Source organism: Mandrillus leucophaeus, unplaced genomic scaffold, assembly GCF_000951045.1.
Source record: "Mandrillus leucophaeus isolate KB7577 unplaced genomic scaffold, Mleu.le_1.0 Scaffold260, whole genome shotgun sequence".
Taxonomy (NCBI): Eukaryota; Metazoa; Chordata; class Mammalia; order Primates; family Cercopithecidae; genus Mandrillus; species Mandrillus leucophaeus.
This window is the reverse complement of record NW_012102699.1, coordinates 1,472,706-1,490,076: the sequence shown is the minus strand read 5'-3', so window position 1 is coordinate 1,490,076 and position 17,371 is coordinate 1,472,706. Positions and strand designations below refer to the sequence as shown.

At 35.0% G+C, this 17,371-nt stretch overlaps 1 protein-coding gene across 4 annotated transcripts in view; it reads left to right on the top strand.

Moving 5' to 3' along the window:
- VPS13A (vacuolar protein sorting 13 homolog A (S. cerevisiae)) overlaps positions 1 to 17,371 on the top strand; it is a 256,563-nt gene that overhangs the window by 172,637 nt on the left and 66,555 nt on the right. For all 4 annotated transcript variants that reach the window (XM_011984082.1, XM_011984081.1, XM_011984083.1 and 1 more), the window contains 7 exons: positions 2,854 to 3,136; positions 5,109 to 5,504; positions 5,771 to 5,875; positions 6,001 to 6,147; positions 9,784 to 9,912; positions 10,374 to 10,507; positions 16,934 to 17,063. In XM_011984082.1, coding sequence (XP_011839472.1) covers positions 2,854 to 3,136; positions 5,109 to 5,504; positions 5,771 to 5,875; positions 6,001 to 6,147; positions 9,784 to 9,912; positions 10,374 to 10,507; positions 16,934 to 17,063 — 1,324 coding nt within the window. The remainder of the gene's footprint in view (positions 1 to 2,853; positions 3,137 to 5,108; positions 5,505 to 5,770; positions 5,876 to 6,000; positions 6,148 to 9,783; positions 9,913 to 10,373; positions 10,508 to 16,933; positions 17,064 to 17,371) is intronic.

Below are 17,371 nucleotides of genomic sequence, written 5' to 3'. Positions count from 1 at the left end.
ATGGAAAAGGCTAAGAGGAAGGTGTGCATGAACAAAGAGAAGGAAGCATGAAAGCATAGTGTTATAAGGAATAGTTGGGAATTCATTGGAATGTAGAGTACATGTTGGAAGATAAAATTTGAAAGATAATTTAAGTTCACAGTTAGATGGTTGCTCTCTCATTTTCTTGCTCCATTTTTATAAATTTTATCTCCGTCTATTAGTTTGATCTGTTTTTTTCTTCTTGTCTCAGATCATTTGATGTTCTGTTTCAAGACCATTCACTCTATCTTCTCATTTAAAACCTCCTGTCATTGATTATCTTTCTTTCCTGTTTTCTTCATTCATTCCTTGAACTTTCCTTTGACCTTTTATATTTCTCTTACTCAGATCTTCTCTTCAGAACACCCTTTTTGGGAAAATTGTCACTTCTGCAAACACCTTGCAGTCTGTCTGGAAAGAGCCAACCACTCTGCCCTCAGTCTACTCTATACATGTGTTTTGGTACCTATCACAATGCAGTAGTTATCTTTTAACATTACATTTCCCACCTGATTATGATCTTACTCATTTGTTTGTTTTCAATTTTGCCTTGTTGGTACATGATAGGTCCAATAAATGTTTTGATAAACTGGGTAAGTGTATTACCATTAGTTTAATTTGGAAAAAAATAAGGTTTTACCTTTAAGTGTTAGGAGTAAGAGTGGAAAATAGAATGAAAATTATAGAAGGAAGTAGAAGTAGAATAGGCTATATCTGTTAACTCTTTTGACAAATAATTTATATACTTCAGTCAGGGAAGAAGGAAGTCTAATATTGTGTCAAAGTCCAGGGTGCCAGTAGCTGGAAGTCACTGAAAAAGGACATGCAGAAAAGTGGGTAGAGTGGTTCAGTGTTCAGTCTAGCAAATTTAAGGTGCCATCAGAAATTATTACAGAAATACATCATAGATATTTAACATTTTAGGAGTAGAACTTAGGAAAATAATCAGGGTTGGAGATAGTGTTGACTGTTGTTCATCTATAAAGGACAGTGTCATAATTATAGCTAATAATTTTTACAAACATAAAAATATTTCTGAAATGTTTATTCTTGGCTACAGTGTTGGTTCAAAAATTATTAAGTATAAAATATTGCTGAAATGTAAACAATGTAATATTCAAATATAAAGATTAACTATGTGACAACCAATAATTTTGTCATCATTTTCTTAAACCACTCTTCTGCAATGACAACAAAAGCCAAAATTGACAAATGGGATCTAATTAAACTAAAGAGCTTCTGCTCAGCAAAAGAAACTACCATCAGAGTGAACGGGCAACCTACAGAAAGGGGGGAAATTTTTGCAGTCTCTCCATCTGACAAAGGACTAATATCCAGAATCTACAAAGAACTGAAAAAAATTTATAAGAAAAAAGCAACCCCATCAAAAAGTGGGTGAAGGATATGAACAGACGATTCTCAGAAGAAGACATTTATGCGGCCAACAAACGTGTGCAAAAAGCTCATCATTACTGGTGATTAGAGAAATGCAAATCAAAACAACAATGAGATACCATCTCATGCCAATTAGAATGGTAATCTTTAAAAAGTCAGGACACAACAGATGCTGAAGAGGATGTGGAGAAATAGGAATGCTTTTACACTGTTGGTGGGAGTATAAATTAGTTCAACCATTATGGAAGACGGTGTGGTGATTCGTCAAGGATCTAGAACCAGAAATACCATTTGACCCAGCAATCCCATTACTGGCTATATACCAAAGAACTACAATAAATCATTCTACTATAAAGACAGATACACACATATGTTTATTGCAGTACTGTTCCCAGTAGCAAAGACTTGGAACCAACCCAAAGGCCCATCAATGATAGACTGGATAAAGAAAATGTGGCACGTATACAGCATGAAATACTGTGCAGCCATAAAATAGAGTGAGTTCATGTCCTTTGTAGGGACACGAGTGAAGCTGGAAACCATCATTCTCAGCAAACTAACACAGGAACAAAAAAACCAAACACCGCATGTCCTCAATCATAAGTGGGAGTTGAACAATGAGAACTCATGGACACAGGGAGGAGAACATCACTCACTGGGGCCTGTTGGGAGTTGGGGAGCAAGGGGAGGGAGAGCATTAGGAGAAATACTTAATGTAGATGATCAGTTGATGGGTGCAGCAAACCACTGTGGCATGTGTATGCCTCTGTAACAAACCTGCACGTTCTGCACATGTATCCCAGAACCTAAAGTATAATTAAAAAAAAAAAAAATGCTAAAGCAGAAAAAAAAAAAAAGTACAATATCATACTGCTGTAAAAAAAAACAAAAAAACAAAAAAGAAAAACACTCTTCTGCATCTATGGCCCACATTTTAATAAAGTTAAATATCGATTGAAAACTTTCATTTGATTAATGTTGGAAAGCTTGTGATTATTTTTTCAATAGTAATTTTTTTAGTTTATGAATTTAGTCATGGCATTTATTTCCTTTTAGGCCCACATATCCAGAAAAGCCAAATTCTTGCAGTTATATGTACAAGTCACAGATGATTCTATGTGGTTTGCTTTGCATATATAACTGATACGATTTATGTATTTTTATATGAAACCATTTATCTTATAAGTGTACTTTTAAGATAGTAAGTTTGTAAGAAAAATATTCTCCTCTTAAAAGTCAAACAACTTGATGAGCTTCCAGAAAGTTAAGGTGATATCTATTTATCTATCTTACTTATATCTAAAAGGTATATGAAAATATAAAAATTTATTACAATATTGTGAAAGGAGGTAAGTTTGTTATTCTAAAGGTGTAATTATATACTTTAATATGTTTTCCTTTAAAGCATTTTAAACTGTATCATTTAATCTCATGCAGATCATTCCTTTTTCTGAAGCCAGAAGATGAGGACTATCAAATGTGTGAAGGAATTGACTTTGAAGAGATTGTGAAAAATGATGGTGCTCTTCTAAAGAAGAAATGTAGATCTCAAAACCCTTCCAAGAAATCATTTCTCATTAATATTGTTCCAGAAAAAGATAATTTAACGTCTCTATCAGTGTATTCAGAAGATGGTTGGGATTTACCATACATAATGCATTTGTGGCCACCTATCCTGCTCCGAAATCTTCTTCCTTACAAAATTGCTTATTATATAGAGGTATCGGCAAATTGTTTTAGTGCTTTCCTGTTTTTGATTTTGTAGTTTCAGTTTTTTAAGATTAAGAACAATAAAAACTATTTTAAAGATCTAATAAAAATTAGAATACTAGAATACTAGTAAAGAACAGGTAATGCAGATATTCTTTTGCAACAAGTATGAGAATTATTATTGAAATAACAGTTAAGAACTAGACTTCAGTGACAAAAAAAGCCTGCTACATTATATTGTATTCTTTTAGCGCTGATTTTCTTAAAAGATTATATACTTGGTAAAGTTGCTTTTTTTCTTACATACTCTGTTTTAACAGATGGTGTGGTTTCTTCCTGTTGTTATAGGAATCCGTACATCTTAAAGTTTTATGTGAATATTTCATTTGCGAGGCTTATCAAATGGAAGAAAGTAGTTCTTTATTGTCCTCTATTATAGGTTTATTTTACCTTTAGAATTACCATTTGTTTGCTTTTTAAAAAAACAAACTTTTTGCTTTCTCTCTGTTGCTCAGACTGGAGTGCATAGCTCACTGTAGCCTCAAACTTCTAGGCTCACGTGATCCTTCCTCCTCAGCCCCCCGAGTAGCTGGGACTACAGATGCATGCCATACCTGGATAACTTTTTTTGATTTTTAATTTTGTAGGGGCAGGGACTCACTGTGGCTTGTCTGGAGCACTTGGGCTCAAGTGATCCTCCCGCTTTGGCCTCCCAAAGTGCTGGAATTACAGGCGCGAGCCAGTACACCCAGCAGTTTACGCTTTTCTGATACATGTCTCTTTTGGAGGAAAAAGTTAACATATTTATGGTGTTAAATGTGTATTTCCATATTGAGTAACAAATTATCATGATGGTTAAGAATTTGTACTTTGCTGTCAGATTTGAAATTGCATCCTAGCTCTGTCACTTGCTAGCTGTATGTTCTTAAGCGGGCTTTATTGCTTTTGTAAATCTTTTGTTGTAGTCTATAAAATGAGAATAATAAAATTTGCTTGGTTAAGGCATGGGGGAAATCAAATTAGATTGTATATGTAAAAGATTTGGTACAGTGCCTGACAGACAAGGGTTGCCATTTATTTATCACTCTAGCACTACCACCACCATTGTTATTTTGTGGAATATTATTTAACTTGTAAAAAATCAAGAACTCCTTACTTTTGCTTTAATTAATTTAAAATCATGAGATGAAGAGATTCCTATATTATAATAATAGGAAGAGAACAAGATGGAGATGCTGGAAAAACTAGTGAGATATTCAGATATACCGTCAATTTATGTTTCTATTCTCCTAGAACTTTTAATTGGATGCTTTTAGTGATCACATTCTGTCTGGCAGTTTCCAAAGGATATGATCAGTCTTTAGAAAGACAATTGAGCCATGGTATGGGGAAGGGACTAGAGGGGACAAGAGCGGTTAGGAGACTCTTAAACTAAGAGGTCATATAGTGACATGAACTAAGATAATAGAAGGGTGGGTCGAGGGAAATGAGCAGCTTAGAGAGATACATATGATGTAATAATATAAACAGTGATTGGAAATGGGTGATGAGGGATTGTGGAGGTAGTAGGGATTGCTTATTTTGGATTACCATCAGTTTTTGCCCACATTTTACATTGTTTTGTTGTTTTCAAAACAAAAATCACTAGTGGTTAAGATTGTCTTTTTGTTGTTGTTTTACCAATTGTAGTGTTTTATGTTTATAATTTCCAGGGGAGTTTCCCATTATGTTATTTAATCTAATCTTCACAGTTTGTCCTTTGAAGTAAGTCATTTAGAACATTTTACAAATACAGTAGCTCAAATCTCAGATTAAATCCTGTGTAGAGATTTACACAGTTGACAAAGTTAGAACTTGAATGTAAGTCTTCTGACTTGTTCTGATAGGTGCTTCAGAAGCATTTTGTGCAGCATTTGGAATAAATAAATAGAATTTTGAGGCATATTATTCTGCAACATTTAAATTTTTTTTTTTTATTACAGGGAATTGAAAATTCAGTTTTTACTCTAAGTGAAGGACATTCAGCCCAGATTTGTACTGTACAGTTGGATAAAGCCAGGCTACGTTTAAAATTACTTGACTATCTCAATCACGATTGGAAAAGTGAATATCACATAAAGCCTAATCAGCAAGACATTAGTTTTGTCAATTTTACCTGTATTACAGAAATGGAAAAGACTGATTTAGATATTGCTGTCCATATGACTTATAATACTGGTCAGACAGTTGTGGCATTTCATAGTCCTTATTGGATGGTCAACAAAACTGGTCGCATGTTACAGTACAAAGCAGACGGAATTCATCGAAAGCATCCACCTAATTATAAAAAGCCAGTTCTCTTTTCTTTTCAGCCAAATCACTTTTTTAATAACAATAAGGTATGCATTGTTTATTCTGTTTTTCCCTTGTCTTTATCTGCTTGTCGATTTTTAGTTTTAAAGTTCTGAGGAATAAATATTATGAAACTTGGATAGAAATAACTTGTTAAATATTTGAGGCCAAAAAGATTGGAATTTAGTATTATAAAGGTTTAGTGCATTAACAATGTAATATTTTGTTTATGCTAAAAACTAATTATTATCAGTTTAAGCAGGAATTTTTAAGGGTACCTAAATTGTGATGTATTTGAAATATTTTTTCCTAGGTTCAACTTATGGTAACTGATAGTGAATTGTCCGATCAGTTTTCAATTGATACTGTTGGTAGTCATGGAGCTGTTAAATGTAAAGGCCTGAAAATGGACTATCAAGTGAGTTCATTCTGTGCTTATCAAGAAACTGTTTATTGTAAATGTTTTATTAACTACTTAATTAAATTTTATAAGGATGTTATGATACATAACAGTTTTTGAGCTGTTAATTTTATTTTTCTTAGGTTGGTGTCACTATAGACCTGAGCAGTTTTAACATTACTAGAATTGTGACATTTACCCCTTTTTATATGATTAAAAACAAAAGCAAATACCGTATATCAGTGGCTGAAGAAGGAACTGATAAATGGCTCTCTCTTGATTTGGAGCAGGTGGGTAGATGAATTTCAGAAATATACCTCTTTGGATTCTATTTTCTCCTTAATGTTAGATACCTAAAGTCACCATGTAATGTTTTAACTCTCCTGTTACTCCAATGTTGTTTTAGTTTCATAAATCTTCATTGAATATTTGTACCTGGCTCTAGATAGATGGCAAGGTTCAATTTTTAATAATTAGATAACTAGGAATGCCCAGCTTGTTAAGGGAGGTAGACGTTTAACAATTACTAACCACTTTGGTTAAATACAGCAGCCAAAGACTAGATAAGGTGTAAATGCATCAAAGAGATGGAAATTATTTATTCTCTCTAGGAAGCTATTAGGAATGCCTTCAGAGAGTAGGTTAAGCCAGACTCTTCTCTAGTTACTTGAGGAGAGTAGTAACTTAGAAGAAATGTTGATTCTGTGCCATCATTAAACCTTTGGATAAGAGTTTTCTGAATGACTGACAGAGGTTGATGGAATATTTTATTTTTGAAGAACTTTTATTCTAAAAGTTAGGATTAGAGAAGTGTTGCTGTTTCTATTCATTATTCCTTTTTGCATATAAAACCATCCTTTTTGGGATTATTCTTGAAGTATATTCTTTAGCATTTCCTTTAGGGCTGGTTTTGAAGGTAAATACCATCAGTGTCTCTAGAAAAATCTCTCTGGCTGGAGCACAGCGAGAGGGACAGTGATCGGGATATAAACCCAGGCGTTCCATGGGGCAATGGCAACCCCCTTTGGGTCCCCTCCCATTTTATGGGAGCTCTGTTTTCATTCTATTAAATCTTGCAATTGCAAAAGAAAGAGAGAAGAAGAGAAGAGGAGAAAATAGATAGATAGATAGATAGATAGATAGATAGATAGATAGATAGATCGATCGATCAATCGATCTATCTCTCTGGCTGCCTTCACAGTCTTTCTTCTCTTTGTCTTTGATGTTCTGCGGTCACGCTGCTATATGTCTATATGTGGTTTCCTTTTATTTACCCTGCTTGAGGTGCTTTACTCCTAGATCTGTGGATTAAAGTATTTCATGCTTTCTGTAAAATTTGCTACTACTGTCTCTTTAAATATTGCCTCTCCTCCGTTCTTCCATTTTTTCCATCTAAGCCTTTAAATCAGACATGTTGGACTTTCATACTCTATCCTCCATGTCTCTTAATAGCTCTTTTATATTTTCCAACTCTCTTTGCTTCATTCTCGGTAAGTTCTACATATACATCTTTCAATTTTTTTTACTTTTGCTGTGTCTGAACTACTATGTAAGTCTTCAGCTGAGTATTTGAATAATTATAGTTCTTATTCCCAGAAATTTCACCTTTTTTCAAGTCTATTCATTCTTTCAACAAATATTGTTTATTTTTATGTGACTTGCAATATACTATTTAAAGGCACAAGTTCCCATCTTTATGTAGTTTACATTTCAGTGGGTGTAAGGGGGAAACATTAATAATACCATAATCAATTAGTATATAGTATGTTTCAAAGTGACAAGTCTAATGTGGGAAAGTCTAATGTAGGATAAGGGATATTAAGAGTTCGAGAGCCAGGGGTGGTCTCTAATTTTATATAAGGTGGTTAGGATGGGACTCATTGGAGTCACATTTGAACAATGACTTCGAGGAAATGAGAAAGTTAGCAATTGTCAAGAGCTCAGCTGAGGAGGAGAGAGCTGAGCTGCCAGGTGTTGGAGTAGCTGATTAAGACAAGCCACAATGAAAGTAACAGTCAAACCTTTAATCACGTACTGTGATAGTAAAGATTGAGCATCCTTAATCTGAAAATATGAAATCAAAAATGCTCCAAAGTTCGAAATATTCCAAAATCCAGAACTTTCCAAGTGCCAACATGATGCCACAAGTGAAAAATTCTACACCTGACACTTTATTTTTTTCACTTTCTTAACTGTCATTTTTTTTTAACTGTTAGGTACTTATGTGTGAGTAAGTGTAAGAAAATGATTGTTTATTGGTAACACAAATTGAGAGTCAGGAATGATGGTGATGCCACACAGCCATAGATTGTCAACATGGGTGGTTAAGATAGTGACACATTCTCTTTCTGATGGTACAATATGTACAAACTTTGTTTCATGCACAAAATTATTTAAATATAGTATAAAATTACTTTTGGGCTATGTGTATAAGGTGAATGTGAAACATAAATGAATTTTATGTTTAGACTTAGGTACCATCCCCAAGATATCTCATTATATATATGCAAATATTCCAAAATCCAAAAGAAGTCCAGAATCTGAAACACTTCTGGTACCAAGCATCTCAAACAGGGGATACTCAACCTGTGTAAGCAGGAGGCCAAATCAGAGAAAGCACAGTTACCACCTATTCTGGAATGGCATTGGACAAGGGTCAAGTGGATCAGCACAAGACATGGGGCTTGTCTCACTGTCTATGAAACCTTGAACAGTGTCCAGCAGTTTTATGGACCTGGGGAATGGAGTAGGACAAAGGGGAGGAGCTAGGAATGAGCACTGAGAGTAGACAAAAAGTATCTTCACTTTTTGTGAAGTGACCATACCCTTGTTTTAAACTGATCATCTGTGTCCCAGTTCTCAGCTCAGGCTCTACCTGTCTCCCTGATAAAGAGGTCCTGCAGGAGCTCCCAAGGAAGGCCTCTGCCGCAAAGCTCTCATAAAGAGCCTCCAAATGAAGTGCCTGGGCTAGGCATGCAGACATGGGTAAAAGCTTTGGGACAGGGTTGCTTGAATCCTTAAGACTGCAGTGCCCTGGCTGTGCACAGTCAGGTTATATTCCTAAGCATGTCTCATATCTCGTTCCATTAATTCCATTTTATGGTTGAATAAAACTGTCTTTAACAAGCTAAGATACTTAGCTATAACAACCAGGTTCTGCTACATTGTCCTCAAGTCATGTAATGATGATCAGGTATCACACATGAGCAGTCTCACTGAAATATATGAAAGGATCAGTCTGGTCAGGAGTTGACTTAATAGCTTACAGACAAGGCTGTTCTTCATTCTTGTTCTTTTAGCTCAATTTCTAGATTCTTTTGTCCAGTCTTCTTTCTGGTACCTTGACTATCTCCTGTTCTTTTAGTTTGGTTTCCAGATCACTCATGTTGAAGTTATTTCGTAAAATTCCGAACTTCCTTCCTACTCTGAACTTTGAATACTACTTTTACTTTTTTACCCTTATTTGACAACCAGATGCTAGATTTAATATATGTTCTGACTTACCATTTTTGTGTACTTTGACTTCTGCCTAATTTCCAACGTTCATACCTGATTTTGATTTTTAGTAACTGAATATACACTTGTTTTAAACCTGATCTGTGTCCCAGTTCTCAGCTCAGGTTTCTTGCTGATTTTTCAACCCTTCTCCGTAAGATCATGACCACATTAAAGTCTCTTCTCGCCAGCAGTTCACTTACCATAGTTCTTCAATTTGCTATCCACTGCTTCTTGAGTGCATAGTGCTGACAAGTGACAACCCATCTTCAAGTTGAAAGTTTACAGCTGTTTAAGCAACCCAATAACTAGAGCAGCGTTAAAAGAGATTTTTTAAAGTTTAAGTGTACTCTGATGGGAATATTAAGATGATTTGTGTATTTATGGTGAAATCTGTTTATTTTTATAAACATATATAATGTATATTTTAGTGTATCCCCTTTTGGCCTGAGGATGCTTCTAGTAAACTTCTTATTCAAGTTGAAGGGAGTGAAGATCCTCCCAAAAGGATATATTTTAACAAGCAAGAAAATTGTATTCTATTGCGTCTGGATAACGAGGTAAGTGGTTTTGTTTGTTTGTTTGTTTGTTTGTTTTTGTGTGTGTGTGGTATGTGTTTTTGGCATATATCATTAGAAAAGCTAAAATATACTGACAGGTATTTTATTTATTTTTTTGTATCAAATAATTACTTCTGTTGATTTTTCCTCTTTCCCCAAAAATGAACAAACATTTCTTTTTGTAAAAGGAAACCGAGATCTAAGATAATTTAATTGTTATATAAAAAGTTAGTTGGAATGCCTGGAATACTAGAATATACCACATCTGGAATGTCATCTGTCTGTAATACAGTGATTGAGATTATAGATTTCCAGAAATGCAATACAAAATTCTGAATTGTTTTCTCAGTCATCCCAAAAATTAAATTATCAAGTTATGAGTAGTCTGTTCTTAGATGTTATTAGTTAATATTCTTGGGAAAATGATTATGTTAAAAATGTTTTCTTTTTCTTTCTTCTAGCTTGGAGGTATTATAGCAGAAGTGAATTTGGCTGAGCATTCTACAGTTATTACATTTTTAGATTATCATGATGGAGCAGCTACATTCCTCTTAATAAATCACACAAAGAATGAACTTGTTCAATACAATCAAAGGTAAGATTATCACAAATACAGTAACTCTTGATGGTGTAAGTCTAGATGATGAGGCATGGTTTTTATGATAATTTCTTAAGAATATAAACACTGATAATAGTATTGTAGCTATATAAAACGATGTTCCATTAAAAAAGGTATTTGAAGTATGTAGGGGTAAAACTGACTTGATGTCTACAGTTTATTTTGAAATGCTTCAAAGAAAGAAAAATGGAAGAGGTGAAGCAAGTGTGGCAAAAGCTTGTTCATTGTTGACTCTGATGAGGACTGTCAGAGTTTGTTGTGTCTGAATTTTACATATAGTATAAATATGTAAAATTTCAGATTTTTTTTTTTCAAACAGTAGGTACCTTCTTGTTGAGGTGTCTGGGGGAAAGGACTGCTTCCTTAAAGGCTATAATTGAATCTTCGTGGTTTAGGACTACTCTTAAACATCATTCATTTTAATTTGCTGTGATATCATATCTTCTTAGTGCTACTACAGCTTATGCAAGTTTCTGATCCTGTACTTAGTAGTTCCAGGTTGTCTTGAATTTAGTTTGTTTGCTTTCTTTCTGTATTTTCACCTGTTACTTTTCAACAAGCACATATTTATCATTGCACTTACACTTTCTTTCCACTGCTAACTGTACAACTTCTTATCATTGATTAAAATCAAACAGACATTGCGTAAAGACCACAGGGCTGGACTAGCAAGTACCTAAAAGTCGTTTTGGGTAGCATTCTCTCATCTATTTAAGATGTTAAGAAAGAGGAATGCCTGTTTTCTTAATTATCCACGTTATAAAAATGATAAATTGTTTCTAACCATGTGTGTGCAAGTGTCTTTTTAGTATAATAACTTCTTTTCCTTTGAGTGGATACCCAGTACTGGGATTGCTGGATCAAATGGTAGTTCTACTTTTAGTTTTTTAAGGAATCTCCATACTGTTTTTCATAGTGGTTGTGCTAGTTTACCTTCCCACCAGCAGTGTGAAAGTGTTCCCTTTTCACCACATCCATGTCAACATCTATTTTTTTTTTTTTAATTATGATCATTCTTGCAGGAGTAAGGTGGTATCTCATTGTGGTTTTAATTTGCATTTCCCTCATAATTAGTGATGCTGAGCTTTTTTATATATGTTTGTTGGCCATTTGTGTATCTTCTTTAGAGAATTGTCTATTCATGACCTTAGCCCACTTTTTGCTGGGATTATTGTGTGTGTGTGTTTTTTTTTTTTTCCTTGCTGATTTGTTTGAGATCCTTATAGATTCTGGATATTAGTCCTTTGTCAGATGCATAGTTTGCAGATATTCTCCTATGCTGTGGGTTGTCTCTTTACTCTGCTGATTATTTTTTTTGCTGTGCAGAAGGTTTTTAGTTTAATTAGGTCCCATCTATTTTTATTTTGTTGCATTTGCTTTTGGGTTCTTGGTCATGAACTCTTTGCCAAAGCCAATGTCTAGAAGAGTTTTTCCAAAATTATCTTCTGGAATTTTTATGGTTTCAGGTCCTACATTTAAGTCTTTGATCCATCTTGAGTTGATTTTTGTATAAGGTGAGAGATGAGAATCCAATTTTATTCTTCTACATGTGGCTTGCCCACGATCCTAGCACTTGATGATCTCCCAGAGTAGGAGATAGTCAAGGTACCAGAAAGAAGACTGGACAAAAGAATCTGGAAACAAAAGAACTAAAAAAACAAGAATGAAGAACGAGCCTTGTCTGTAAACTATTAAGTCAACTCTATCTTAGGCCCTGACCAGACTGGTCCCTTCACATCTAGTCCCTTCACTATAATAGGGTGTCCTTTCCCTACTTTGTGTTTTTGTTTGTTTTGTTGAAGATAATTGGCTCTAAGTATTTAACTTTATTTCTGGTTTCTCTATTCTGTTCCGTTGGTCTACATGCCTGTTTTTATAGCAGTACCATGCTGTTTTGGTGACTATAGGCATTGTAGTATACTTTGAAGTCGTATAATGTGATGCCCCCAGGTTTGTCCTTTTTGCTTAGTACTGCTTTGGTTGTGAGGGCTCCTTTTATGGTTCCATATGAATTTTAGGATTTTTTTTCTAGTTCTGTGAAGAATGATGATGGTATTTTGATGGGAATTGCATTGAATCTGTAGATTGCTTATGGCAGTATGGTCATTTTCACAATATTGAGTCTACCCCTCCATGAGCATGAGATGTGTTTCCATTTGTTTGTTAAACTTTAACTTTTAAATAAATATTCCCTTCTTATGTAATCTCCCCTGTCATTATCCTAGTTCAGTAACCCTCCATTTCTTATGTATTTGAGTAGATTTTTTGTGTATTGTTTTGTTTTGTTTTATTTGAGTAGTGTTTTGTGTTTTGTTTTGGTTTAAGACACTGTCTCAGTCTATTGCCCAGGCTGGAGTGCAGTGGTGTGATCCAGGCTCACTGGAACCTCCACCTTCTGGCTCAACTGGTTTTCGTGCCTCAGCCTCCCAAGTAGCTGGGTTTACAGGCATGTGCCACCATACCCAGCTATATTTGAGTAGATTTTTGATCTATCTCTATATATCTAGTCTTATCTCTAGTAAATCTCCCACTTTCTACTAGAATGAATTTTCTAAAATAAGAAATATAATCATATCTCTCTTTCAGATTTTTCTTTTTTTACCCATTTCTTTAAAAATATACTTCTAGGCTGCCTTTCTAAAAATTTGTCTTTCTGTGGCCTAAATCTTACCCTATACAAAGTGAAGTTTTTGTTTCCTCAGTGCTCTAGGTCTTTCCATAGGTTTTTACCTGAATAGGTGTTTCTTTCAGCTAGAAAAATGCCATTCTGTAATTATTTAAAAGTCAAGAAACAACAGATGATGGCAAGGCTGTGGAGAAATAGGAACGCTTTTACACTGTTGCTGGAAATGTAAATTAGTTCAACCATTGTGGACGACAGTGTGGTGATTCCTCAAAGACCTAGAATCCGAAATACCATTTGACCCAGCAGTCAGTCCCATTACTGGGTATGTACTCAAAGGAATAGAAATCATTCTCTTATAAAGATAGATGCACGCACATGTTCCTTGCAGCACTATTCACAATAGCAAAGACACAGAATCAACCCAAATGCCCATCACTGATAGACTGGATAAGGAAAATGTTGTACATATACACCATGGATACTATGCAGCCATAAAAAGGAACGAGATTATTCCTTTGCAGGGATATGGATGGAGCTAGAAGCCATTATCCTCAGCAACAAGAACAGAAAACCATTCCCACTTATAAGTGGGAGCTGAACAATGAGAACACATGGACACAGGGAGGGGAACAACACACACTGGGGCCTGTTGGGGTCACGGCAGGAGGGAGAGCATCAGGATAAATAGCTAATGCGTGTGGGGCTTAATACCTAGGTGATGGGTTGGTAGGTGCAGCAAACCACCATGGAATACATTTACCTATGTAACAAGCCTGCACGTTCTGTGCACGTATTCTGGAACTTAAAAAAAAAAAAAAACACGAAAAATGCCATTCTATGTGATCCCTTCCCTTGCCACCTTAATCTAAGTACCCCAGTTTTTGATAGCACCTTTACATTTGTAGATTACAGCATTCATCACATTGTGTTATTTTCTTGTGAGTTTGAGATGTGTACACACAGATAGTTAATAGTCTACTAAACTATGGTTAGTTTCCCTTTATTGGGATTTTCATTGCCTGTCCTAGATAGCCCAGTACATTTTTGCATAAGGAATACTCTGCAATGAATTAAACAGATTAAAATTTGTGTGAATTAAAAGCAGTTTTAAGTATTTTTAAACCAAATTTATTTGCTAATCAACACATTTACATTTGATTTTTTTTTTCATGGAGAAATGAAGACTGTGATTTTGTTTTCTCCTCCACATTTCTGTCTCTTGGCTTTTTAAAAAATATAGATATTATTTCCTGCATGTAAAAGTAATAGTTGTTAAATTACTATTTAAAAAAATACTAGAGAAAAAAATGTGAAAGAGGACCATTTAATCCCTGAAATCCTAATACTGTCAACATTTTGGTTCATTCCTTTTCCTCTCCTTTCCTTCCTCCTTTGTTCTCTCCCTCCCTCCCTTTCTTCCTTCCTTATGTATCTCTCATATTTGACAGCTATTGTGAGCATATAAATTTGTTTCAAAGCACAATTTTTTTTTCTTTCTAACTTTTATTATAGGTTCAGGGGACATATGTGCAGGTTTGTTACGTGGGTAAATTGCATGTCACGGGGTTTTGGTATACAGATTGTTTCGTTACCCAGGTAATAAGCATGGTACCCAATAGGTAGTTTTTCGATTCTCAGCCTCCTTTTACTCTCCACCTTCAAGTAGGCTGCAAAGCATGATTTTTACTGAATGAATGATATTCCATCATTTAGATGCTCTACAGTTAAATAATACTTAATTGTTCAGAATTTTTATTTCAACTTTTATAATTTTAGAATCAGTTTATCTTCTTTTTTTGTTTGTTTGTTTTCTGAGATGGAATTTTGCGCTTTCGCCCAGTCTGGAATGCAGAGGTGTGATCTCAGCTCACTGAAACCTCTGCCTCCCAGGTTTGAGCAATTCTACTGCCTCAGCCTCCTAAGTAGCTGGGATTACAGGTGTGCGCCACTGTGCCTGGCTAATTTTCGTATTTATAGTAGAGACAGGGTTTCGCCGTGTTGGCTGGCTGGTCTCGAACACCTGACCTCAGATGATCCGCCTGCCGCGACCTCCCAAAGTGCTGGGATTACAGGCATGAGCCACCATGCCCAGCTCAGTTTATCTTCTAATAATGATCTTCAACCCATTTGTAATCATTGTAAAAACTAATTTATAATTCCTTACCATATTTTTTGTAGTATATTTTCTTCTAATGATTTTTTTGAAAATACGTATTCTGTTTCAGTTATGGATAATTCCTTTTTTGTTATTGAAGGTTTTGATACATTTAAAATCAATTTTAAGATTGAAACAGTATCTACTAGCTTAGCCATAAAAAATTGTAATGCTTTTTTACCTTTTCTTCAACCTCTTTCCAAATTCTTACTTTCTTGTGAATGTAATTTGGGATTTTTTCAACCAGATTAATATAAAATGGTTAGCTTTTCAAAATATGTATTATTTGATTCAAGGCCCTTTTGGTATTTGCATTGATTTTAATGTTTTAACAAAAAAAGACTTTCTTAAACTGGTTTAGTTGTTCACTATGGGTTCTTCAATATTTCTGTATCCTAGTTGTTAAAATGTTATTTTGAGTTTGTCTCTAGCTTGGTTGGAAAAAGTCTTGAGTTTTTTTTTTTTAGTAAAGATTTGTGGGTAGTGTTATGCTATTGCTTGTTTGAAATGTCTTATTCTTACAAATTTATGACAATTTGACATAAAATTTTAAGTGATAACATTTTCCTCAAAATTGTGTAGATAGTGTGCCATTGTTTTTTGACATTAAACGTCATTGAACTGTGAGAGGAGCATTTTTATTTTCTTGCGAGTGACTGTGATTTTCTTAGATATGTGTTAGAGTTTTTTTTCCCCCATTTTCTTACAAATATATGTCTAGAATGATACTGTTTTCATTAATGTCTGATACCCAGTGAAGTCTTTTTTTTTTTTTTTTTCTGAGACGGAGTCTCACTCTGTTGCCCAGGCTGGAGTGCAGTGGCGCCATCTCGGCTCACTGCAAGCTCTGCCTTCTGGTTTCACACCATTCTCCTGCGTCAGCCTCCCGAGTATCTGGGACTACAGGTGCCCGCCACCACACCCGGCTAATTTTTTCTATTTTTAGTAGAGACGGGGTTTCACCGTGTTAGCCAGGATGGTCTCAATCTCCTGACCTTGTGATCTGCCCGCCTCAGCCTCCCAAAACGGTGGGATTACAGGCGTGAGCCACTGTGCCTGGCCCAGTGAAGTCTTTTAATCTGCAGATTTAATTCCTTCTTCTGCTCAAAAGAGCTGTATTTTATTACTTGTTTGGTGTATAACTTTTGTAATTTTTTTTTCTTTCTGAGCATCTTTTTTGAGTCAGTTGAATTTCTTAGATGTGTGTTTCACGTTTTGTGATTTTAAAGACTAATTTAGTTACTTTGTTTTTGCTCTAGTAAGACTTAGGAAAGAGTTACCAATTAAATTCTCTTAGAATTGGTATAAATAGAGTAAAGTAGTTGGAAAAAATTTTCCATAATTAATTGGTATTAAAAAATTGACAAAACAGTTTTAAAGACTTGAAGACCTTTATTTCCTAAGTAGAACATGTATTTTCTAAGTGGGAAAATAATGAGAAATATTCATTAGTGAACCCTTTTTTAATTGTATAAGGTAAAAATTTCAGCCTTGTTTTAATCAAAACTATCACAGATCTCAATTAGTGAACTAAGAATTAATGAAGTATTATTTTAGGTTTTTAAAAATCTATTAATGTACTTGCATTTAATTTAATGCATATTTTTGCGACTTATGTCAGTTCTCTCAGTGAAATAGAAGATTCCCTCCCTCCTGGAAAAGCAGTGTTTTATACATGGGCTGATCCAGTGGGCTCTAGAAGGCTGAAGTGGAGATGTAGAAAAAGCCATGGTGAAGTAACACAAAAGGATGTAAGTATTGGGTTATTATGGGTTTCCAGCAGCCTTTTTTAAAAAAAGTATTTGGGCTGGGCGTGGTGGCTCACGCCTGTAATCCCAGCACTTTGGGGAGGCCGAGGTGAACCATGAGTTCGAGATCAGCCTGGCCAATATGGTGAAACCCTGTCTCTCCTAAAAATACAAAAATTAACTTTGGGAGGCCAAGGCAAGCAGATCACCAGGTCAGGAGTTTGTGACCAGCCTGGCCAACATGGTAAAACCCCATCTCTACTAAAAACACAAAAATTAACTGGGTATGGTGGCAGGTGCCTGTAGTCCCA